This window comes from Aedes albopictus, chromosome 2 (genome assembly GCF_035046485.1).
Source record: "Aedes albopictus strain Foshan chromosome 2, AalbF5, whole genome shotgun sequence".
NCBI lineage: Eukaryota > Metazoa > Arthropoda > Insecta > Diptera > Culicidae > Aedes > Aedes albopictus.
This window is the reverse complement of record NC_085137.1, coordinates 400,752,084-400,778,334: the sequence shown is the minus strand read 5'-3', so window position 1 is coordinate 400,778,334 and position 26,251 is coordinate 400,752,084. Positions and strand designations below refer to the sequence as shown.

At 39.0% G+C, this 26,251-nt stretch overlaps 1 protein-coding gene across 2 annotated transcripts in view; it reads left to right on the top strand.

Annotated features, from left to right (window-relative positions):
* The window catches only part of LOC109407974 (NAD kinase 2, mitochondrial), a 44,943-nt gene extending 19,952 nt beyond the window's left edge, over positions 1–24,991 (top strand). Inside the window, exons 1-4 of one of the 2 annotated variants that reach the window (XM_062853299.1) lie at positions 5,224–5,448; positions 12,088–12,782; positions 24,093–24,492; positions 24,567–24,991. In XM_062853299.1, the coding sequence (XP_062709283.1) occupies positions 5,373–5,448; positions 12,088–12,782; positions 24,093–24,492; positions 24,567–24,670 (1,275 nt within the window). In that variant the 5' untranslated portion in view covers positions 5,224–5,372 and the 3' untranslated portion in view covers positions 24,671–24,991. Of the gene's footprint in view, positions 1–5,223; positions 5,449–12,087; positions 12,783–24,092; positions 24,493–24,566 lie in introns of those variants that run through there. The other variant, XM_019681179.3, reaches the window with a different exon arrangement.
* Positions 24,992–26,251: the final 1,260 nt, after the last annotated feature.

Below are 26,251 nucleotides of genomic sequence, written 5' to 3'. Positions count from 1 at the left end.
TCCTTAAAAATCCCCAACATCTCCTAAAAATCCCCAATGTCCATTAAGAATCCCCAACTTCTCCTAAAATGTTCAACTTGTTGATAAGATACCCAAAGGTATCATTTCCTGAGGACCGCCATGATTCCTAAGTTCCCTTTACCCGCCCCAATATCTCGTAAAAATCCCCAATGTTCATTAAAAATCCCCAATATCTCCTTAAAATCACCCATGATTCCTAAGTTCCCTTTTCCCTTCCCAATATTTCCTAAAAATCACCAATGTTCCTTAAAAATCCCCAATATCTCCTAAAAATCCCCATTGTTCCTTAGGAATCCCCAACTTCTCCTTAAATGTCCAACTTGTTGATTAGATTCCCCAAAGGTATCATTTCTCAAGGACCCCCATGATTCCTTAGTTCCCTTTACCTTCCCCAATATCTCCTAAAAATACCCAATGTTTTTTTTTGAATACCCAACTTCTCCTAAAATAATCAACTTGTTGATTAGATTCCCCAAAGGTAACATTTCCCAAGGACTTCCATGATTTCTTAGTTCCCTTACCCTACCCAATATCTCGTACAAATCCCCAATGTTCCTTAAAAATCTCCAATATCTCCTAAAATGGCCAGCTTGTTGATTAGATTTCCCAAAGGTATCATTTCTTAAGGACCACATGATTCCTAAGTTCTCTTTACCCTCCCCAATATCTCCTAAAATTCCCCAATGTTCCTTAAAAATCCCCAATGTTTCTTAAAAATCCCCAATAATCCTTAAAAATCCCCAATATCTCCTTAAAATCCCCAATGTCCCTTAAGGACCCCCATGATTCCTTAGTTCCCTTTTCCCCTTCCCAATATCTCCTAAAATTCCCCAATGTTCCTTAAAAATCCCAATGTACCTGAAGAATCTCCAACTTCTCCTTAAATGTCCAACTTGTTGATTAGATTCCCCAAAGGTATCATTTCCCAAGGACCCCCATGATTCCATAGTTCCCTTTACCCTACCCAATATCTCTTAAAAATCCCCAATGTCCCTTAAGAATCCCCAACTTCTCCTAAGAGGACCCCCATGATTCCTAAGTTCCCTTTTCCCCTTCCCAATATCTCTTAAAAAGAGACGATCCAGCCAAGGGCTGAAAGTCTCTCTAATAAAGACAAATCAATCAATCAATCTCTTAAAAATCCCCAATGTCCCTTAAGAATCCCCAACTTCTCCTAAGAGGACCCCCATGATTCCTAAGTTCCCTTTTCCCCTTCCCAATATCTCTTAAAAATCCCCAATGTTCCTTAAGAATCCCCAACTTCTCCTAAAATGTCCAACTTGTTGATTAGTTTCTCAAGGACCCCCATGATTCCTTAGTTCCCTTTACCCTCCCCAATATCTCCTTAAAATGCCCATTGTTCCTTATGAATACCGTACTTCTCCTAAGAGGACCTCCATGATTCCTAAGTTCCCTTTTCCCCTTCCCAATATCTCCTAAAATTCCCCAATGTTCCTTAAAAATCTCCAATATCTCCTAAAAATCCCCAATGTTCCTTAAAAATCCCCAACTTCTCCTAGACATCCCCAATGTTGCTTAAAAATCCCCAATATCTCCTAAAAATCCCTAATGTTCCTTAAGAATCCCCAACTTCTCCTAAGAGGACCCCCATGATTCCATAGTTCCCTTTACCCTACCCAATATCTCTTAAAAATCCCCAATGTCCCTTAAGAATCCCCAACTTCTCCTATGATTCCTAAGTTCCCTTTTCCCCTTCCCAATATCTCCTAAAAATCCCCAATGTCCCTTAAGAATCCCCAACTTCTCCTAAGAGGACCCCCATGATTCCTAAGTTCCCTTTTCCCCTTCCCAATATCTCTTAAAAATCCCCAATGTCCCTTAAGAATCCCCAACTTCTCCTAAGAGGACCCCCATGATTCCTAAGTTCCCTTTTCCCCTTCCCAATATCTCCTAAAAATCCCCAATGTCCCTTAAGAATCCCCAACTTCTCCTAAGAGGACCCCCATGATTCCTAAGTTCCCTTTTCCCCTTCCCAATATCTCCTAAAAATCCCCAATGTTCCTTAAGAATCCCCAACTTCTCCTAAAATGTCCAACTTTTTGATTAGATTCTCCAAAGGTATCATTTCCAAAGGATCCCCCATGATTGGTTCCAAAGGAATTTATTGTTGTATGTTTTACAACTGAGCTGAGAAACAGGCTCTGTCCCAGTGGGAATGGTATGCAAGAAATAAGAAGAATCATTATCCTTGCACATCATACAAAAAAAAAATGAAATGCATCAAATAAATGCATGCTCTAAATTGCCGCACGCACAGACCCCCCCATCTGAACAGCACCGCAGCAGAGCTACGAGTGCGAAGGATTTAAATGGTTGCTCTTGTAAATACACTTTCGTCGGCGCTTTCCTTTCGCTCCGTCGAAAAACAAGTTAACTGCACGTCGCACTTAATATGCGCAAATCCAAACTCCGCCTCGAATGATTCCACAGGCGGAGATGTGACGCGACAAAGAACGAGCTCGGTTTCTGTATGCGATGACATCACCAGCAGCCAAGCCAGCAGCAGTAGTCGTCCTCATGCCGTGGAGCAACAGCACACGAACGCACGACGGATAGGGTGATGACCATTGTTTTGGCATGAAGTTAATGCAATTTGGAACGTTATTTTCAAAAACATTTTTTTGGCTTAACTACAAAAGATAGAGTTTTGGTGTCAAAGAAACATTTTTAGGGAACAAGTTCGTGCATGTTTTGTAGAAGAACTTTTTTAACAAAAGCTTTATTTTCATATTTAAATCATCAAAAATGTCCAAAAAAGAGTCGATTTTTTCGACCAATTTTGCATTATTTTTCAATTTAAGGCCTTTTAAACTATTTTTACAAAGTTTACGTCCAAGAGACTAAGAAAGTAGAAGTAATTAGCTTTCAATTCGTGCGCTGAGAAAGTTTGTACGATTGATAGTTTAGTAGATATAGGACTTCAAAGATAACCAAAAATTAAAAACTTAAAATGTGATTAACTCACTTAGCAGTGATTTCCGACCCTATGTTCCATGGGAACTTTTTCATCTCTCATCAAGACCTATCAGCCCTGAAAATATCCAAAACCCGGAACCAAACACCCTGTATATTTTTCGATCAGAATATCTGGATAAATATATGTACTCCAAATAATAGCATATTGCAGACGTTCTTTCAATCGTAGTATGCACTTATCGATCGTCTACTGTACCATCGTCTCTTCTTCCTATCCACTTGATACGCCTTTGGATGGCCAATTGAGCTATACGTCAACTTCACAGACAGATTACGACTGGGAAGGAGGATGTGCGAGCAAAGGTGCACCCACGGACGATGCAAATCCATCCGAACCTGGGTTTATAAGTAGATTGCGGCCAGCTTATCATCAGCTGTAAAGCTTGCTGGTGGGATGCAACAGGTTTAGCGCGTGGTGAAAGCCTAGGCTAATGCGAGTGATTATTAATTAATACCTAGAGACGTTACCACCATCACAAACCTATTTTTTAAGACGTACTACGATGACGTGCGTTGAGTTCACATGGCTTAGCAGACTCTATAAATTTTGAAGCAGAATCGTAAATTTAAAAAATGCCAGCCAGCGCCGTTATCAAAGCACGGCGACGACAGCAATAATGATGACGTTGCACCAAATATTTGCTCGCTTATCGCGCCACTCTCGTGGGCAATCATCCTAGCTAGCGCCGAAATAAAAAAAAAGTTCAGTATCACATCTTGCGTTCTGTGTTTTCCATACAGATCTTCATCAGTTCGGAACAGAGACTATAGTGTGTACCTTAATGACTATCGGTTTTAGCATTTTCAGAGGTTCTCAAAATATTATTCACGACGGTCATTGAAATGATACAATAAACGTCCAATAAGTCCAACATGTCATTTTCATTTTGATCAGTCCACGGGAAATACATATTTCCAAGTAAAATTCGTAAGAGCTCCCAAGCCAGCATGGCAGTTAACCCTTTATAAGGCAATAGCAACTATATTGCCACCTACTGTTTTTATTTTTTTCTGTTTTATTACAATTTATTTTGAACTTCTTTTTTGGTTTTATGCAAAATTAGGATTACTAACAACGCCTGGTATTTTTTTGGTACTAAACAAAGCTTAAACAATAATTTGGGAGCCATTTGTTGTCTCAAAAATGGCTAAATTTGACCGCGTGAAGAAAATTAGCTCAAACTTATTATAAAACTATAGATTTGGTAAATATTTTAGGAAATAATCAAATTATGGGTTGATATGAGCTGAACTACACAGTTTAAGTTATGGGTTAAGCCCTTATCCACTCTAAGATCTCTTTTCCGGCTTTTTGTCCAAATCAAAAGAAGAAAAGTATCCTAAACGGGCAGTGGCAAGAAACATGTTTTGTACATGTAATCATGAGTATAATCATTTCCACAATAGTATGCGTTGATTACTTTTTCTAGTTTTCTCGGCCTTATAAAGGGTTAAGGTGATTTATAGAACGAAGCCAAACCTGAATTACCTGATTGGACAGCCGCTGGAGACCAATCGATCAACTTTGCAGTGCAATCCATTTGGTTCTTCAGATTTGCGCTGCAATTATGCAAGATACAGTAGACGTTCGATAACTGCAACATGTTTACGTTTCACCTACCGAATAAAATTCGTTAACTGCAACGACTGACAGACGTGAACGATTTGTCAGTTGGTCTGAAAGTGATCTAAAATGCATTCGAAAGTGCACCGCTATAGAGCTTGCTGATGTTTATTCACCTTTCTCTTTCAAACATGCAGGCGGAATAGGTTTTGTTGTCATCAGGAAAGGTTTCCCGATGAAAACAAATCCTATCCCGCCTGCATGCTTGAAAGAGAGAGGTGAATAAACGTCAGCAAGCTCTATGTAGCTGTCGTCTGCTCTGACAGAAATTTGACGGATAGCGGTGCGATAGCTGCAAAATTGTTGCACTTACCGGACTTGCAGTTAAAAAGCATTGCAGTTAAAGCGTTTGCACCGAGCGAACGTCTACTGTATTGAATTTCCAGTAGTGTTTGTGCTGGATGATACTTTTATACATTTATACATACACCATTTAATAAATTCCACAGCTAGGAACCATTGCAATATAAAGTGTCATGTTTAATAAGTTAAGGTCGTCTTTGCTGATCAATAAACTCTAGATAATAAGTTTATCAACGGATTTATTTCCCTAGCACGGACATCATTATGAATTGGCGTTGTACTTTTGGAAATGGACACTCCATAAGAGTGCTTTTGTGATTACAATTCATATAACGTTAGCTGTAGTGCAATCTAGAGTGGTTATTTACACTTTATAGGAGTGAAATATTTAATTAGTGATAATCTGTCAAAGTGGAAATCAGTGCTTATGTCTCACCATACGATGCCAGATGTGTCGTCAACTACCGATTGGGACGCTGGTGAAGGGCCTTCAAATCGAGAGCGTAAACAGTGATTGATTTTTAAATACAGTATTACAGACATGGGCACCAATGAAAAATGTAGTGTTGTTTCTGGATGAGTTTGAAGCAATACGTAGACTGATTTTTGGCCATCTCAGATCTCCTAACTCCCTTCCCCTCGTCTACACAAAATTTTCGAAACTTGTATGGACCGTGGACTTGATTTTAAAATTTTCATATGGTGGAACCCCTGACACCTATATACTCAATGAACCAGAACACGACTGTGAAGGAGTGAGCAGCCATAGGTTTATGTTGCACGCAATCGCTCTTATCTGCTGCAGTATAGTGGAGCTTCGTGTTGTCGACGACGCTGTTGTTGTTGTTTTTCCTGTTATGGCGGCCTATTTTTTCGCCTCTCGCAAGCAAAAAATAAAACATCTAGGGGGCCTGTCTGCGTAAATGCGACCGGTTTTGCGTTGCGTTCTGGGTTTTCTTTCTTTCGCAAATATTTGTCATGCGCATCGCAATATGTATATCTTCAGAATATAGATATATGTTGACTGGCGCGTGTTGTATATATTTTGAAAATTGTTTAGGAGCGTAGGAGTAGTCTTCTGCACTGAACTCTTCAAATACATGTATTATTATGTGAGATGAAGATGTTGTGATCAATTCGCACATTCGTTTTTTTTTTCAAAACAAACTTTGAACCGATCTCATGTGATCGGTTCGTGGATTCACCTAAAACGACCCGGACATGGTAGTCCCTAATTGTATGTTAGAATAATATTTATTAAATATTCAAGTTTCAAATTTTGATTAGGGATTCACACTTCACTTGCAATGATAAAGCTGTGCGTTCTGTTTCTTGACGCCCAATTTAGTCCTCATTAAATGTGACAAGTGTCTACTATAAACATGTTTGTTTCGGTTGAGTGACTATTTATTTTGATGAATAACAATTATTGTGTTCTGGCATGGAATTTTTCAAAAAAGATTAAGCCGGAACTCTAGTCGATGCCCTTCGCTACCTGAAACAATTGAGTAAAATTTAGGACTGACGAACTACAAAAACCTCAAAGCAATCTGATCGTTCACCTACACTCAGTAGACGTTAGATAAATGCAACATGTTTTCGTTTCAATTAGCGAATGTTGCCTGTTAAAGATAACAAAGGACAGACGTCATTTGTTATGTTACTTTTGCACGTATTCAAAACAGCGCGATACTTGCTGATACCAGTTCAGTACCCAGTATTGCTGATTTTCGAAAAATTATCAAAACAATATCATAATCAGCCAAAGTAGAAGGGTTGGCATAGTCAGAATTTTACAAAGCGGAATTCATGTAATCACTTTGCTAAATCAGGGTCTCTACTACTTGGAAAAACCTAGAAAACCGGGAATCCTCAGGGAATTTAATTTAACACGGAAAAACCTGGAATACTCAGGGAATATCTTGAGTACTCATGGAAATTATACTCCGATAAAAAATAAAAAATTTGATAGTATGAATAAAAAGTAGTGAACTGCACTAATTGTAGCTCTTCTCTAAAGAATAGTCCATAAAGATTACTGAATTGTTAGTATGAAATCAACAATTTTCGAGTATGCAGTGTTTTCTTCTTTCCAACATGAGCTTTTACTACATGTTGTTACAAAAATAAAAGAAATTAATTACTACAAAGGATTAACATATCACGAGCACATAGAACCTTATAAATGCACAAACAAGAAACATCACACATTGACATAACACGACACAACATAAATTTGCCCTGTTGGATGACGAGGTTTCATGCATTGGTTTGGGTCCGTCAGTCATCCTGGAATTGTATTTCATTTGGCAGTTTGCCTTTTAGTTCACAGCATTTGATGCTGTGTTCATAGCTTGGTTTTGTCTAGGAAAACTAATCCTAATCGGTCATCCCATTTCGGGGTTCGATACTTGAGATCAACAACTTGAAGTCCGTGGCAGGGAAAGGTTTACATCTCTAGTACTTGACCGCTGCCAGAAATGGCCTGAAAGTTGGCAATCAAAGTAGGATTGCATCTCATGGGCCTCTTTTTTCCAGAACCCTATAAATGTGCATTAAAATTATGGGAATATGTACAAGGTAAAATATAACATACATCACAAAGAACGCACAAATAATAAACATTTGACACATTAAACAATTATTCTGTCTTATAATTGTAACAAATATGTATACCCGTAACAATGTTTGTAGTAAGAACAAACTGTAAAGCAAAACTTTTTTACGTAATGCTACATGTTCTTACTGTAGCTTGTGGTTCCGTGAAGCCGTTCAAAAATCCTCTGAATCATTATTCACAAAGCAATTTAAATCAAGAAGGAATCTGTATAATCGTAGAACACAAGGAGAGCTTCTAAACCTAGGAAATATATCCGACAATTCCATGTGGACGCGGATGAACCTGAAAGTTAAATTCCTTTCAGCATTTTTTTTTCAGGCTTCCTGAACTCCGACCGTTTTTTCCTGAAGTTTTTTACGGGGATGCTACAGAATTTCAGAGAGTTTCCCAGAGTTCGTCCTGCGTTTTGCTCAAAGAAATTTTCGTAGGATTTCTATCAAAATTTATCCCGAAATCTCTATTAGAATTTCTAACGAAATAGATCGTAAAAGTTGTCGCAGAAGTTCTCCTAGAATTTCTTTTGGAATTCATCTTGGAGATTTTATGCGATTCCTTCCGGTGTTTCTCGTGAAACTTCCCCAGAAGATCTTCCCAGAATTTATTACTACAGGAGTAATTCCTGGAATTCATACTAGAGTTCCTCCTACGTTTTCTTAAGGAGTTTTTCGCGAATTGTCTACAGGACTGTATCGGAAATTGCTGTATGCATTGCATTCTTCAAGAGTGCCTTCCTCGTTTACTACAGGAGTATCAGCTGGGATATTTCTCAAAAGTTTTTTTTATTCCTAATCACTTAACCCAATCTTCTTCTTCTTCTTTGTGGCTCTACCTCCTCACTGGGACTTGGCCTGCCTCGCTTCAACTTAGTGTTTTTTTAGCACTTCCACAGTTATTAACTGAAGGGCTTTCTTTGCCTGCCATTGCATGAATGTGTATATTGTAAAGCAAGTACAATTATATACTATGCCCAGGAATCGAGAAAATTTTTCCGACTGGAACGGGAATCGAACCCGCCGTCTCCGGATTGGCAATCGCCACTAGGCTAACTGCCCGGATAAAAACTAACCCTAGAATGTATAGTGAAAACCATTCCTGCACCATACAGTGTACCAGCTACAATAAAGTGTATTGTAATGATATGGTTCGCTATACTATACATTTACATTGGATTTTTATGTAACAATATATTATACTGTTTTTCTTACGTTTGAACCATTCACTTTTCCGAAACATTATTTTTCCGTGAATTTTTAATTATTTCTGGTGTTCGATTTGAATCGGCCGTATGTTTGCTGTGATTCCTATATGCAGATTCGACCTATTCAAATCAAACACCAGATTTATTCAGTTTAAGATTTTTTCCGTGCTTTGTTTTGTTGATGTTTGTGACTTTTTTGATGCAAAGGAAAGCAAAGAGAAAAAAAGTGAATAAGTTGAAACATCAATTTAAAGTCAATAACATGTTTAAATCAGTGGTAAACCAGATGTCCTAAGAACTGCAGGTCCAAGCAGGGGTCCAAGAGATATGGCGGGCTAGGTGTTTACGAGTGCGACGAGAGAAATACGAATGTAGGCCAACCCGGAAAGATGCAGGTCAGATTACCGTAAATCAGTGGATGAGTTCAACACTATTCTTGCTGTATTTGCATTTAGGGGAGATTTCTCCTCTTCTCTCATGTGAACTTGCCTTCGACCACAATCGAATCAAATGCGATTGACAAACTTTATCTTTGACGTAGAGCCATCTTTAACATATGGACTGGACTGAACACTGAAATGACTTTTAATATAGGTTCGTCTGCGGGTTCGCTTTTTAACCTAACTTATATTTGAATCGAACTTGACAGTTATCTCATGAGTTGTTATGTATTTCAAACTTTAGTCAAACTGGTGCCTCAATATTGCAATAACAGTTAAGCACGCTGTAATGATACTTATGTACCTCGTCACCCACTTCATGCAACTACATTAGTGGTCTAATAACACTTAGCGCGCTCGGCATAGTTCCATCATGCCGCTCAAAGTGTTGCCACAAATAATGCTAAGTTTGCAAAACCCGGTTATCTGGCTGGTGGGGCATGGGAGCTTAAGCTTCAACTGTTGATGCAATCAGAGACTACTCAGACTTAGACGTGGGCGATCCTATATACACTGTGGTGCATAATTGATCGGACAAACGCCGATTTTCATACAAAATGGCCAAGTTTGAGATGCTGTAACTATAGTTTGCTTTGGTGGATTGAGCTCAATTTTTGACACGGAACTACGAATATGCTGAATTTTGTGTATACAAAGTATAAAATGTTTTCGTTCACAGGTCTGGGCGTGGCAAGGCGTTGAAAATATTGCAAAAGTGATCGGACAGCGGTACCCCTTTGATTTACACGCGTGCACTTACGCTTTGTACAGCGCCTAAAAATGTATTCTATTCTAATTCTACTATATCGAACTGGTACCTTTGTGTTGCTTCCACTTTTCTATCCTGTCCACGGTAGAAAGATGAACACGGTGTGTGGCTGCTGTTCCTTTTCCAGTCCAATTGGGGGTCGTCCATTATGAGTTGCAGTTCGCCGATATCCACACGCAGAAAAAAGCATGGTAAAATCAAAAATATTTCAGGTAAACTCAAATAAATTGTCAATTTGTTCTGGTAACAAAATAAAACTGTTTGGAGCAAATCGAACGTCACATTTGAAGCAAATTCAATCCATTTTTGAAACAAACATGTATCTTCTGACTGGTTATGTTAGAAACAAATGTAAACATTTTTGTTTTTTTTTGTGGCAGGTCGGCCCTACGGAAATATTTGTTTTCCAATTAAATTTATAAAATTATTTCCTTCTCTAGGAAAATCCACTTCCCGCGTGGCACGTTCAATGCCAACATCATGTAGATAACACACGCTCCCGAAATCAATGGGATTTCATGGAAACTTTTGGTGAAACTTGCCTTTTTTGCAAGAGGAAATCTTGTTTGGTGATGTAGTTGGAACTTGAGAGTTTTGTTTATGTTCTCGACGGCGGAACGGGGGCTCTTCAATGGGTATTGTAGAAATCAATATGTAATTGAGTTTGTTTTAAAATTAATATTTTAGTTTTAAATATTTTATCAGTTTACCGAATAAACATGAATATTTTTGTTTCAAACGAACGAAATTTGTCTCCGTGCAAATTCCGGATCCGTTAGAGCTATATGCTCCGAAGAGGGTCTTACTCTTAAGATTTTTTCCCGAGGTGCTTTTTGTGATTTCTACAGCAGCTAATTATTGCTGATATTTCTCATTGAATTCCTGTTCCTTGTAGTTGTACCGGATTTCTTGATCTACTTGAGATTATTTTTTTACAGATTTTCTATGCATTGTGCCCAGAACTCTTCCCGGTAATAGGGTCCTAAAATGAAAAATATTTCCCCGGTTTTGCTGCATAACACGAAAGAGCATGCTTTTCTGATCTCAATGGTAATTTTTCCGAACTTAAACAATAACAGAATAGTTAATAAACTTGAAAATAAAATAATGATGAGCAGGTCTTGTTTGACATTCGAGGTCAACCTTGACGTAACGAAAGTGAAACGGCGGGTTGCAAAAGACACCACATTGGCTCACTTTTGACAATAAATGTTCCTGTTTGACATACACGATAAACAAAATTTACCCAAAATTTAGTGCTAAACAAGGAGTGTTGCAAAAATTATTAAACTTTTTGAAAATATATTTTATGGGCTTTACCTAATAGGAATACTTAAAAAATGAGTAAACATGTCGTTTTAATCAATGCTTGATCGAATTATGCAGAAATTGAGATAGAGCTTTAGGAGCCCATTGTGCCTCAGAGTGCCTCGATGTGCCACACAGCGTATAAGACGGTGTGCTTGGCACCTCTTGGCACAATGTTCCAAGCGACTAGCCCCTTGGTAACAGTATGTTTTATTTTGCCCTTGAAAGCCAATCGGTGTCGTAATCGCTTATTTTCGAACAGGATGAATTTTGAAGCGTGAGATTATTTATGGCACTCGTACCGTACCCTATATAATTTTTAGGAAATTTGTGTTGTTTTTTAATTATAAACTTTCAAAATTTTCCCTGGAAAAACCTGGAAAACTCAGGTAATTTTATGTTGAGTTATGATGAGTAGACACCCTAAAAATGCTATTCTTCAGCAAACCAGTAGTGTATTGCTGAACTCGCAAATGTCCTATTGCTAGATCGCGATTCAAAAATTTGGTGTGCACCGATGTTGCCATGACATGACCTGCCTATGATCGCATATCAGTCCCATATTTGCTGGGTTTCCTATTCATATGGGACAATTATGCGATCATAGGCAGTGACTGTGCTGCCTTGGATTTATCCACTTTTGCCATCCAAGTGTTCATCGTAATGCTGCTTTCGCCTTTCAATTACCGCTCAAACTTTACGGGATGTGTTAAGCGAAAAATTAGAATTTGTGTTTGTTGTTCGTATCGCTTCAGTAAGGCCATAACTAATTTATATTTATTTCCTATTATTTCCCTTCATCTACAGGTTGTAAAAATGTACTACAAGGTGTCGTAAATTCCCGCACATTCGGAACAAACCCCAAGGCCAAGCTACGTAAAGTATTGATTGTGTCGAAACTAACGCGACTAGAATTTGAGAAAACCCGCGACCAGGCCCTCAGCGATGAACGGCTGGAGCATAAAATTCGCAACCGTGGCTCGGACTACGATGCGATGAAATACTACCACCACCTGCACAAGGACGTGGAGGCGGAGGTGGTGAAATCATTCCGCGAACAGGGCATCGAGGTGAAGGTCGTAACGCGACTCACAATCAACAAGCACCTGCTGCGATGGGCCGACATGCTGGTACCAGTCGGAGGCGACGGAACGTTCCTTTTGGCAGCTGGCCGAGCCAGTCCGTTCATATTGAACGGACCGAACAAGATGCCCGTGGTGGGATTCAATTCCGACCCGAGGCGGTCCGAGGGAAGACTCATGCTTCCCAAGCACTATTCCAGCAACGTGGAAGAAGCCGTAAAACGAATCATTTCCGGCGATTTCAGTTGGATGCATCGATCTCGTATCAGGATAACGCTGATAGGGGCAACCACGACGGAACGGCCGCCGCCCATTGATCTGCACGAGTACAACGTGGCCCAGGTGGAACACAAAGACGTGATCAATGGCTCCGAGGAGGGCAGCAACAATAGAATTTTACCGTACTTAGCGCTGAATGAGGTAGGTGTACTTGGTCGAATCTTTTCTATTTATTTCAACTATTGGTGTAGTTAACCCATAACATCCCAGCCAGCGTATTCCTATTGCATTGACGACAAGGTTGCAAAAACTTGCAGACGTATTGTCCGAGAAAAGCCTTCCCAGCGTACATGAATACGGTGCCGCTTGTAGATTTGCGATACTTCAAATAACCCGCCCTGTCCGCATATATCTACTTTAACGGAACATTTGAGCTTTTTGAGTAGCGTAAACTAAATTCCGTGATGATATATCTAGTCTAGTCTAGTGGACACCATCTACACCAACCTGAAAGCTGCTTTTAACCATGTGGATCACTCCATATTACTAGGAAAGCTTGTAAAACTTGGGGTTCCGTCGAGCCTGGTGCAGTGGTTTAAATCATACTTGACAAACCGCCAACTCTGTGTTAGAATAGGATCAGCTCACTCCGACTGCTTTAATAACAGCTCGGGTACCTATTCCTCAAAGCAGTAACTTGGAACCACTTCTTTTCTCCATTTTCCTGAATGATGTGGGATTCGTGCTTCCAAATGTTCCAAAGTTAAAATTTTCGTAGTAGTATTTGCAGCTGCAGGAATTTATTAATGAATAGTGCAGTAGATACTTCGGGACACTCAGCGTGCACAAATGCAACTCCACCAGTTTCCATCATAGACAAAAACCAATAGTGTTTGATTATACGATCAACAATGTGTCACTTCAGCACGTAGAAGTAAATCAGGATCTCAGAATATTGATCGTTGATCGTTTTTTGATCTCGGAATATTATTGGATATAGGCCCCATTACTGTGACATAGTTACGCGAGTGAGCAGGCAACTAGGTTTCATATTCAAGATTGCCGACGAATTTCGTGACCCACTTTGCCCTAAAAGCACTGACTGCTCTTTGGTTCGTTCTCTGCAAGAGTTTGTATCGATCATATGGTGCCCGTACCAACAAGTTTGGATGTCTCGATTGGAGTCGTTCCAGAAGAAACCAGATTTTAAGCCTTCTCCCAAAAAATGAGCTGATTTGGTGGAAAACTGAGAGTGCACAAGTCCTTCAAAGTTTGTATGGGAATTACTGTGGGAAAAGGACGTTTTTCATTCAATTGACCGTAGCATTTCCCCAAGTGCCCCAGAGTATGTGCCCAGAGTGTTAGTTGAACCTTAGTACTCCTAGGCTACTCTATCAGCTACAACTTTGCCGAAGACCACATTCAAATTGGACGCCTCATTAATTTGTTATCGATTTTTTATCCAGAATGAAAATCTTTGATCATGATGATTACACTATTTGATGGGCATCACTGCACTTTGCCTTAAAACATAGTAGCCATGATTTATGTGTGCTATCTTTGGCGCCATGTGCAGCAGTGTTGCCTGCTGGGAAGCTGAACGATCACTGTTCAATTTTCTGCAGTTGGATAAGAATCGATAACTAATTAATGAGACGTCCGATTTCAATGTGGTCTTCAGCACAATTGTAGCTGATAGAGTAGCCTAGGAGTACCAAAAGTCTACTAACACCCTAGGCCACTTGAGGAAGTGCTACGGTCAATTCAATGAAAAACGTCCTTTTCCCATAGTAATTCCCATACAAACTTTGAAGGGCTTGTGTACTCTCAATTTTCAACCAAATCAGTTCTTTTTTTGGGAGAAGGCTTAGAATCTGGTTATGAATCGAATAAGCGGTGTGGAGCAAAAACGATTTTTTGAACCACGCTAATACGCTTGAACACACAAAAAGATCGCTCAAGCAGTATTTGTAGCTAAAGTTCTGGTTGGTGAAATTGATTCTCGTGGAATTCTTGCCGACCTACAATTAGGATGCTCCTGAGAGACCTCTTCGTCGTATGTACTAGGAACATTTTGCATCTCCCAGCTCGTGTAAAGCCTGCGCACTTTAAAATCGGTACGCTTTCTACCGGCTGCAGATCAAAAACGGTTTAACCTAGGAAAAAATGTTGTAAGAAGCAAATGAAGCTTATTTATTGTATTTTGTAGGAAAAATATGAAAAAATCAGTTTTTATTTCTTCAAGATAAAATTTTGACCTGATTGTGAAATTCATGCCATTTTATTCTGCACAAACCAATGATCGTCAATGTTTTTAAATTTCACAGTTCACGGGCTGATATTTCAAGAAGGAACAAAATTATACTCATCAAACATATGCTCAAAACAAGTTACGACATTAAACTCTTAACAAATATGGTTCACACGACCATAATAAACTTATAGCCTTGTCCATTCACGCTATATTAAAAACATAATTTTACTCAAACTAATTTTTTATGAAAAAATGATTCTGAGATCGTTTTTTTGGATCTACAATTCCCCAATTCAAGTGGCCCAACTTAATTCATATCGAAACCTGGATTATTTTTGGAATTATTAGCAGTTTTCCCTCACAGTAGTCGGAAATTAACAGTCACAAGACTAACTCCTCATAATTAGCCTAAAATAAGATAGTTTTCATGGATAAAACACTGATAACCATATAGATTATGGAACTATAGATGTGATTCTATGATCACAAATAAAAAACTTCTGAGTAGATTCAGTTTTATTTAAAAAAATCATTCGATATTTCACGCCATCAAAACACATCCAATGAATTTCGTCAGCAATAGTCCATACAGCTTTCGAGCCACGATTATTTATATTGTTCTGCATCAAATCATTGGTTTCTTGTATACCAATATTATTCGTATAGTATCCTTCCCGTATGCGTATTTGCCGAACTAAAGCTTATGCGAAAACAACTTTTTTGACCTTAAATATCTATGCAAGTCTTTGATTTTCCATAAAACCCTTCAAAGGCTTACCATAGCTGTATTGGAAATTTTAAAACACTCATGGAATATTTTACCTCCTTTAATCAACAACCACAATACCAAGAACTATTCAATACTGCGTAATTGGTGGGTTTGATAATTATATATTCCTACACAAATCTTGAATCTGACAATGATTGGTTTTTGCTCAATGTATGCAGAAAAAACTGGCACTATTTACGAATTCAGATCAATAGTTCATCTAAAAATATAAAAATAGCAAATTTTATATTTCTCCTACAAACTACAATAGATAAGCTTTAATAGGACACGTTCGGTGTAGTACTAGAATTGTAGTAATGAGCTGAATTTTTGTATGGTGAGAAGGTTAATTCTCCGTTTCGGCAAAGAAATGGTGCAAAAAACGTGGGTATTATGATTCCTTGCCTAATTTAATGCTATTTGAGCAAAACTTTGGGTAAATGTATTGTTTACATTGCAAGAAATGGAAACAACAACAACAATGTTGCCCAAAGTTTTGCTCAAACAGCATCAAATGGGGCACGTTCGGTGTAGTACTAGATTTGTAGTATTGAGCTGAATTTTAGTATGGTGAGAAGGTCAATTCTCCGTTTCTGCAAGGAAATGGTGCAAAAAGCGTGGGTATTATGATTCCTTGCCTAAATTGATGCTGTTTGAGCAAAACTTTGGATAACTATGTTGTTTATGTTGCAAGAAATGGACAAAACAACAACAACGTTACCCAAAGTTTTGCTCAAACAGCATTGTGGTAGCCGCGTGTGATAAGCACAAGATTGTATAACGAACTAACTATTCGGCTGCTGCGTAGCCGAGCACGAGCCGACCGTCCGCTCTGCTCAGCTGCATGTATGTACACGATTGCACCGCACTGTATATAGGTGAACGGATAAGACACTCGTTACCACATCCCCCTTTCTTTATTCTGAATTTGTCAGTTATAGTTCAAACTATTTTTAAGTGCAAATGTATTTTAAAAGCTGTACTCTAGTTAAGTGAGCTGACCATGTTTCTGATTAACAAAACGATATGGAGACTAATCAATAGCTAAATAAAATGAGTATTGCTACAATATATGTTTTGCAGTGTATGAATATCTATTGATTACACTATTCAGCACTATATTGTACTTAACTGGAATTGTTGAGCATTCATTCCCTTATGCTGTTGCTGAGGTAACCTTTCAACTACTTCTCGTCTGCTTCCTCTCCTCCTTCATATTTCACAAAAAAAAATCTTCAAGGTTATTCATCAATGAATTCGTTTGACTTTTCCTCGCTGTGTTAACTGAATTTGTACAGTTAGGAATGGGTATGCATTCAATCTTCTCTACACTGATCTGCATCTCAGAATGTTTCTACCTATTGTAATAAATGTAGTATTTTGGTAAACTCTTACTCCAAACGCATTCCCATTTTAGGGATTATCTATCTTACTGGACATTCCATGCCACGATATGATTTTACAACCATAAACAGTCGTTACAGTTATGAAATGACTCCTCCATCGTCATAGTCGGATAACTCCTCGTAGGCTTACTGTTTGGTACGATGATAAGTGGAGTGCACTATTCGATAGATCACTGCTTCCCAGATAGATGGAGGGTATTTTCAGTTATTATTCAAATCGGAACACTTTACACAGTAATTTTCTCAATACGGCCTGGCTCTCAATAGTATGTACCTAGCTTTCTTCCACGCATGATCATTAGAAACCACTAGTCATGGAAAATTTACATTCCTGCATTGTCAACACACGCTTATTATTCACAGATTATTCACGTGATCACGTATTGCCTTTTCAACTCCAAAGAACCATCATGTTTGCAAGCACTGATCCTATATTGGTTTTTCTGGAGCCGCTCTAGTGTAATCAATCCAACAACTCAGTCTGCAGTGATGCTTTCTTTATATAATGTCTACATAACCCAAGTTTTAATTTGAACAATAATACAAGCTTATCTTCACAATCTTTGTTACAATTTCATTTTGTTCTAAGCAGTCGATCAATTACAGCACCTCCTGTATGCTTTCTGTATAGTTCATACTCAGTCAGTGAATTTAATCACAACTCATCAATACACTACACGAATCAATACATCTCCTTCTTCTTAAAGTTTCTACCCTCTCACCGGATCCTGGCTTGACTCTTATCATCTTTGTGTTCTTCTAGTGCTTAATCAGGTATTTATTCCAGGAATTCCTTTGCATGTCAACGCAAGAATGTGCATATTGTGTGGCAAGCACAATAATACGCTATGTCCAAGTTTAGAGTCCCAACTGAATCGGGAATCGATGCCTACGTCTCCAAATCCAAAAGCTCCACCACTAGGCTAACTGGAGATACCAGAAGAATATTCAAAGTTCTTATGTACCTTCAGAAAAAGAAATACTCTGAACTCTTGACGGATGAAAGAGTTGCTGAATGTTATACCAGGCTTTGAACCTATTTTTTTTAACTTAATTAAATTAAAAACCTGCATCACATGCATCACATTTTAACAGGATTAGTCTTATTCGTGCATTTCGCAATAGTAGTGATTGATATCAGCGCAAGCCTTGAAACTCTGTGGAATAGTCATAAAAATTATATTTTTTTTTTTTTTGGAGTCAGAATTACATATTACACAAAATTTATTGTCGGGCCGCCATGCGCCACCAAACCGGACGTCGCACAATCAAGTCGCGACGCGACCCAACTCACGACGTTTTTGAATCATGTCAAAAGTAGTGCGCATCCTTCCCGTTGTTGTCAACACTACAGCGCACTAGATGCGAAACAGTTGCGACACTTGTGGACCAAGAAAATTGCAATAAAGCAAATTCGAAGCTGTCATACATATAACTATTTCATTGACTGCAAAATGAAGAAAATAAAATGGTAATAATTTGTAGTCTACCTTTCATCTTATTATTTAGAAACTTTTGCGAATTGCCTGTATTGCTACAATCCAATACTAAGTTTTGTTGACGAAACCATCCCTATATTATCCCTATAATTCAAAGCTTTCTGTGTGTTGTTAGTGAATTTAATCACAGTGCTTGCAGTAGCATCTAAGTGGGTACACTCTCGTTCCTTGTTTTCACACTAGTATTGCTTTTCTCTGCATTTAAGTGAATTTAATCACAACGTGCTGTGTACTCTATCAATCAATCAGTGAATTTAATCACAATTGTTTTCGTTGACTTCACCAGTTTCACCCATCTGTTCCATCCATCAGTTAAATTATTAACATGTCTTCCTTTTTGTTTCAAGTGAATCTAATCACAATATCTTCCACGTACGCTCAGTGAATTCAATCACAGCTCAATGTGCTCTGCGTGAATTTATCACACTCTGTTCCTCACATTATCAGTGAATTTAATCACATCTTTTATCGTAGCTTCCAAGTGAATTCACCCAGGCAACACGACTTGTTTCAAAGCCAGTGCCAGCAACATCAGTGCAATTTATTCACTGTTCGTATGAAGGATAACAGAACACAATTGCTTCTTCTTTGAAACGCGAAAAAAGCGCAGATTCTAAACCGTTATGCAACTTGAGCTAGAGGGAATGATAAAAAAAAAAAGGAAAAATATGCCCAGACTCGAACCGTGGATCTCTCTCTCTCTACTTGGCGTAACGTCCTCACTGGGACAAAGCCTGCTTCTCAGCTTAGTGTTCTATGAGCACTTCCACAGTTATTAACTGAGAGCTTCCTCTGCCAATGACCATTTTGCATGCGTATATCGTGTGGCAGGCACGAAGATACTCTATGCCCAAGGAAGTCAAGGAAATTTCCTTTACGAAAAGATCCTGGACCGATCAGGAATCGAACCCGTCACCCTCAGCATGGTCATGCTGAATACCCGTGCGTTTACCGCCTCGGCTATATGGGCCCCATAACCGTGGATACCAGGAGTATTAACCACTCTTACATACTGCACCAGAAGAGATTTGCTGCTCAACATACCATAAAAGCTACTGAAGTGACATGTTACTTCATTGCGCCTTCTTTGTCGTAAGTTAGAAAACTGTCAAAATGAAAAGACGCGCAAGTTTTCGGCAACATTTTTTGGAACTTAATCTGAACAAACAAACCAGAGTATGATATATCATGTATGTTATATAGCACATTTAATGCAAGCTGACTGCTTTGTCACTTGTGAGGAATATGTAAGTTCCGCCTCTATAAATCGATGTCAAACACGATGTTATTTGTGATTCCTATGAAACAAAGCTGCAACTTAACAATATTTGAAGCTCAAGTGCAACTCAACTGACAAGATGGAACTCTTTTAGACCAAAGCATAGAAAGCTTCATTTTGGATGATGTTGCAGGTGCTGCTTGGGTAATCACAACACTCTTCAAGGGCCTTCGGTCTATCTCACAACAGTCTTCGTGAGCAGTGAATTTAATCACAGTTTAAATAAAGTCCATTCTATCCACCGTTGATGTTTCGAAGTTTATCATAATCACTAACTAAACCAATGTTACGTACAGTACAATCCTGAAAAATGAAAGTCGACAGTAATAAGTCTTTATAAGTCCCTACTTCGAGCAAGCCTTCACAAATAATTGCCAGCTAAGGGATGCGTAGTTACTTGGCAGGTGATGCTGCTTAAGAAATGGTATCTTACTTGCAGCGAGATGGAAGAGGTGCATCAGCATCTGTTTTGGCAGTTATACCTTACGACAGATCCACCAATATAGCTCAGCAAGATACCGAATTCTTGAGTAATTTTATAATCAACACGGAGAATATTAAAAAGCGAACATAATTTCGGTAACCGATCCGGTAATGATATGAGAGCTATAATTGAAGGCTTTTCCCAAAACGGTACATAAAATAACAGCACAGCACAATAATAGATCTGTTTAGAAGAACGATTCCAAAATTCCTTGTACATCATATCTCAACGCATCCTTCTTTTTAACGGAATTAGTCGATATTGAACTAGAAGGTTTATTAAAATAAAACGGAAAGCAACTGGCTTTCCCCAGGCAGCTAACAAGATTTAAAGGAGCAACTATAGATACATTACCACAACTATACCAATTGATAAGCATTTGAGTAGTTTTAACTGTTAACCCCAACTGATTGGCATCTCGAACATCGATGAAAGCTGTCCAATAAAATAGTATATTTTGCGGTTGTGTGAATCAAGTATGACCTTCGGACGAAACAGCAATTCAAAAGTGGGTTTAAGTTCATATTGCATCTAATGTGTATGTTCAGGCTTGGAATCAATGTATCTAAATACCATGATCTTGACCAACGGTCGCTGTCGTTGAATTGTATGATGGACACAGCATCCAATGAATATCGACACTGCTAGGATACAATTCCTTGTAAATAATCCAAAGGAGTGCGAGTAGCTAATCAAATCACAAGTTTTTTTTTCAGTGAATTCAATCACAATACTTCACAGTTTTTTTTTCAAGTGAATTCAATCACGAAGCTTTGTATAAAATTAATCATATTGCCATGATTAGTTCCCTGCATTTCTCTCATGATACAAAAGGTCATAACCCAAACTGAATAAACGTCAGCTTTTCTTTCGGAAAAAATATCGAATGCATTTAAAACAAATCTTGATGATTACTTTGGAAACTCAACAGTTTAGTTGTTAAATCAATCAATATGGTTAAATGGATTTGCATACGCACCTTTTAGTACAGCTTCAAATACACTCGACTTTTCGCCAATTATCACAGAAACATCAATGTGATGATATTATTGTCACCTTTCTTTTACTTCGCATTGCCACATCAGCATATCTACATCACTTTGCAATTGCCTGCAATCCACACACAAAAGCCATCCGGCTTTTCTCCGCTCACCGCCCCACAAGCGCTATGAAGCTTTTTTTCGGCACCGCACGCGGAACAATGAGCCGGTGACCTTGACTTCGCACAAAGCGCTCGCTATGGAGCGTCGTCGCATCACCGCTTTCTTTTTTCCCCCGGTCACTGTGAAATAAATCAAATATTCTGTGCCTTCGAACTTTTCTCTCTTGTTCTATTCACATTTTTAGTAAAAGCAATAATCAAGGAAAAAACACTAACGCGTTAACACGGGCGGCACATGTATTCTTCCCATCAGCATATTTTTTTTTCTAAACCGCATCCATTGAATAAAACACACAATATAAGGAAAACAATTAATTTCTTATTTCACTCATGCATTGACTGGTTGTTTTCGATCGAAATCAAATTCACTTCACATTTTGTTCTTTATTCGCAAATCATTCAACTTTTCTTTTTTTTATCCTCGTCGCCACTTGTGGTAGCCGCGTGTGATAAGCACAAGAGTGTATAACGAACTAACTATTCGGCTGCTGCGTAGCCAAGCACGAGCCGACCGTCCGCTCTGCTCAGCTGCATGTATGTACACGATTGCACCGCACTGTATATAGGTGAACGGATAAGACACTCGTTACCACAAGCATCAAATTAGGCAAGGAATCATAATACCCACCCTTTTTGCACCATTTCCTTGCAGAAACGGAGAATTGACCTTCTCACCATACTAAAATTCAGCTCATTACTACAAATCTAGTACTTCAACGATCTGTCCTATTAGGCAATGAATCATAATACCCACGCTTTTTGTACCATTTCCTTGCAGAAACGGAGAATTCACCTTCTCACCATACAAAAATTCAGCTCATTACTACAAATCTAGTACTTCCTGATTGTGTCCTATGGGCCACGTTCGGTGTAGTACTAGATTTGTAGTAATGAGCTGAATTTTTGTATGGTGAGAAGGTCAATTCTTCATTTCTGCAATGAAATGGTACAAAAAGCGTGGGTATTATGATTCCTTGCCTAATTTGATGCTGTTTGAGCAAAACTTTGGATAACTATGTTGTTTATGTTGCAAGAAATTAGAGAAAACAACAACACTGTTGCCCAAAGTTTTGCTCAAACAGCATCAAATTAGGCATGTAATCATAATACCCACGCTTTTTGCACCATTTTATTGCAGAAACGGAGAATTGACCTTCTCACCATACTAAAATTCAGCTCATTACTACAAATCTAGTACTTCACCGATCTGTCCTATTGACCTTCTCACCATACTAAAATTCAGCTCATTACTACAAATCTAGTACTTCACCGATCTGTCCTATTGCTTCTAACAACACTTTTTTCCTAGTGACACCGTTTTTGAGCGGCAGCCGGTTGAAAGTGTACCGATTCTAAAGTGCGCAGGCTTTAGTGAATTATAGACTACATGATTCTGTAAGCTGTACGGTATACCTATGTCGTCACGCTTTAACGAGTACCTACTACAACTACGTGGTGTTCGATTTTAACTGCTCTATCCTCAGCTTCCGGATTGAACGGCTGTTGCATGAGGAGAATAGACGTCAGCGCTGATCATGACTATTCGTAAGATATTCTTAGTTTTTTTTTTTATTATTTAACTATTGTTATTGTGCTTTTGTAATGTGACTTTCTTGAGATTTCCTTCTGTCAATTTCAATGTTTAGAGTTTATTTTTTCTATTATTATTATTATAACTTTTTCACTACGACATATTGTCAGATGAAACATAAAAATAAATAAATAAATAAAATTCTAATCTAATCCAATACAAACTGATTCAGTGCAAGAAATTACGCCACACATTTATCTGTTCGAAGGATTCCTCCAAAATATTTTAAGTATCTATGTATCTTCCAGAATCGCATTGAGATTTTTTTAAATACTTCAGGAATTCCATCAGAGATTCTTGCAATTCCTGATATAGTAACCCAGATATGTATTACAATAAAGATCTCTCCAGAAATGTCTTAATCAATCGATTATTATAGAAACCGACGTTTCATCAAAGAATTCTTCCTTCATAAACTAGGAGGGATTGCTAGAGGATTTTCTTGAGGGATCAAAAGAAAAATCTTCCATGGATTCTTGTATGCATTTCTCTAGGGGTTCGTCCAAAAATTTCTTTAAGGACTTGTCCCAGAAGTGCTTAGGGGATTCCTCTAAAAATGCAGGAGCTCCTTTAAAAGCTGCTCGAGCTGCTCTCTTCTACAATCGCTCGAGAAATTGTTCCAGAGAATCCACTCCGGACATGTTTTGTAGTTGTTCAAGTATTTCTTCCAGAAAATGCTACGGTTTTCTCCAAAAACCTGCTCCAGAAATTTCTCTAATGATTTTTTTTTTATATTCAGGGAGTTCTTTAGGAATTTGTTTCCAAAGAAGCTCCATAGATTTCCTTCAAAAACTACTTCAAAATATCATTCAACAAGCGATTCTTTTAAAATTTCTTCTTGGGAAGTACTTTAGGATTTTCACCACAAAATATAGCTACAGTTAATAAATCAGCTTGTGAATTTACGAGGGATTCCCACAGGAAACCCTTTTAAGTTTCACCAAAAAGTTTGCGAGTTCTTCCAGTTCCTTAAATATATGTTAAACGCTTATCAGTGAACTCATCAAAAACTTCTGGCAGAAATTCCTCCTAAAATTGATCATTCTTTTTTTGTTTTATCATTCCAGGTCTTCATAGGAGAAATGCTATCGGCGCGGGTTTCCCACCTGCATCTGCGGCTCGACAAATCCGACGTGGTGACCAAAACCAAGAGTTCGGGATTGTGCGTCAGCACGGGAACCGGGTCCACATCGTGGCTGACCAGCATGAACCGCCTGTCGACGAACAACGTGAAGGACCTCATCGAGATCCTGAAACGGCAAACGCAGTCCAGTGCGCTCGATGGCATCGATCCGGCGGCGGTATCCGAAGAGTACAATCAAAATCTGGTCTACGCGCCGGATGACCCGAGGTTGTGCTACTCAATCCGGGAGCAGATATGCGTGGGGGTGTGGCCTAACCCAAAGGGACTGGAATCGAGGGGATTTGCCAAGCAAATCACAGTCAAGTCCAGGTGCATTGATGCAAGTGAGTTGGGAAAGACAGTAGGAGCAGGAGTTTCAACGACTATTAACGGTTTCCCATTTCTTCCTCCCCGACAGGCTTAGTGATAGATGGCAGTATTGCGTACAACTTCAACGACGGAGCAAAGGCGCTACTCGAGGTTCACCCGGAGGACGCGTTGCTGACCATCGACATGAAATGAAATTACGATTTATCCATCTTATTAGAGTTTAGGGTTCCGAAAGTGCTACCAGATCAGGCTGGTAAGATTGGCGGGCAGCTACTAGCTACATATACGAGATGCAATCACAGTTGTTTTCCGCACGTCGGCGGCAATTGGCACGCAACAAGTCAACTGATTAACAGAAAATTAGGCACCATTTTGATATGCTTTTCGTTATCATATTGTCATCATGTTTTTAAGTTATTGTTAGTGTATTTTTACAATGGAGGATCATGCATTTATTTATCGCCGCTGCAAACGAAAGTGCTGAAATATACACGGATAAGATTAAATAAGAAAGGTGTTAGCTTCTTCAAAAGAATATCCCAAATCCGAATCGCTTTACAATTGTTTTTTTTTGTAGATGCGATTGTTTTGTTTTACGTAATATATTCTCTCAATTTTTTTGCTGCCGTCTATCACCGTTAGCAAGAGAGATCGTGGGGCAATATCAGGCTGGATTCATGGATGAACGCGCTAAAACGGACCAGATATTCGCCATCCGCCAGGTATTACAGAAATACCGCGAATACAACGTGCCCACACATCTATTGTTCATCGATTTTCAATCGGCGTATGATACAATCGATCGAGGCCAGCTATGGCAGATTATGCACGAATACGGATTCCCGGAAAAACTGATACGATTGATCAAGGCGACGAAGGATCGAGCGATGTGCGTAGTTCGAATATCAGGGACACTTTCGAGTCCCTTCGAATCTCGCAGAGGGTTACGGCAAGATTATGGTCTGCTTATTGCTTGCTGCTCAACATTGCATTAGAGGGTGAAATGGGGAAAGCGGGGATAAACACATATGGAACGATATTCACGAAGTCCGTTCAGCTGCTTGGTGGCGGTTGAAGAATTCGTGTACTTGGGCTCACTGGTGACCACCGACAACGACATCAGCAGAGAAATTCAGAGACGCATTATGGTAGGAAATCGAGTTTATTTTGAACACCGCAGAACTCTATGATCGAATAAAGTTGGCCGTCGCACGAAGGTAGTCATCTATGGGCACGAAACATGGACCCTACGTGCAGAGGACCAACGCGCCCTTGGAGTTTTCAAACGGAAGGTGTTGCAAACCATCTGGGGGCTGTCCATAAACCACGTGGTCATGAGGGGGGGTTTCGGCCAATGACCATTTTGTATGGAAGAAAAAAAAATGTATGGACTAATGACCAACCGGGGGGTGGGGGGGTGGTTGGGGGTGGCTTGAGAAGTCCCAAAAAAATGACCACGTGGTTTATGGACAGCCCCCTACAGCAGGCTTGTCCGCACTGAGCGCATGAAAATTCTGCTCTTTTGATTTACACAACCAAAACCATCGTATTTATACAATCTCCCTATCTTACCTGATAGAAGGATGTTTGAATATCCTAAATGTCATTTCGAACTGTCAAAAAATCGCACCGCAGTGCCGCACTGAGCGTGCAAAGAGAAATTCACTGGGGTGAATTCACCCGGGTGAAATTCTCTTTGCTCGCACTGTGCGGCACTGCGGTGCGGTTTTTTGACAGCTCGAAATGACATTTAGGATATTTCAACATCCTTCT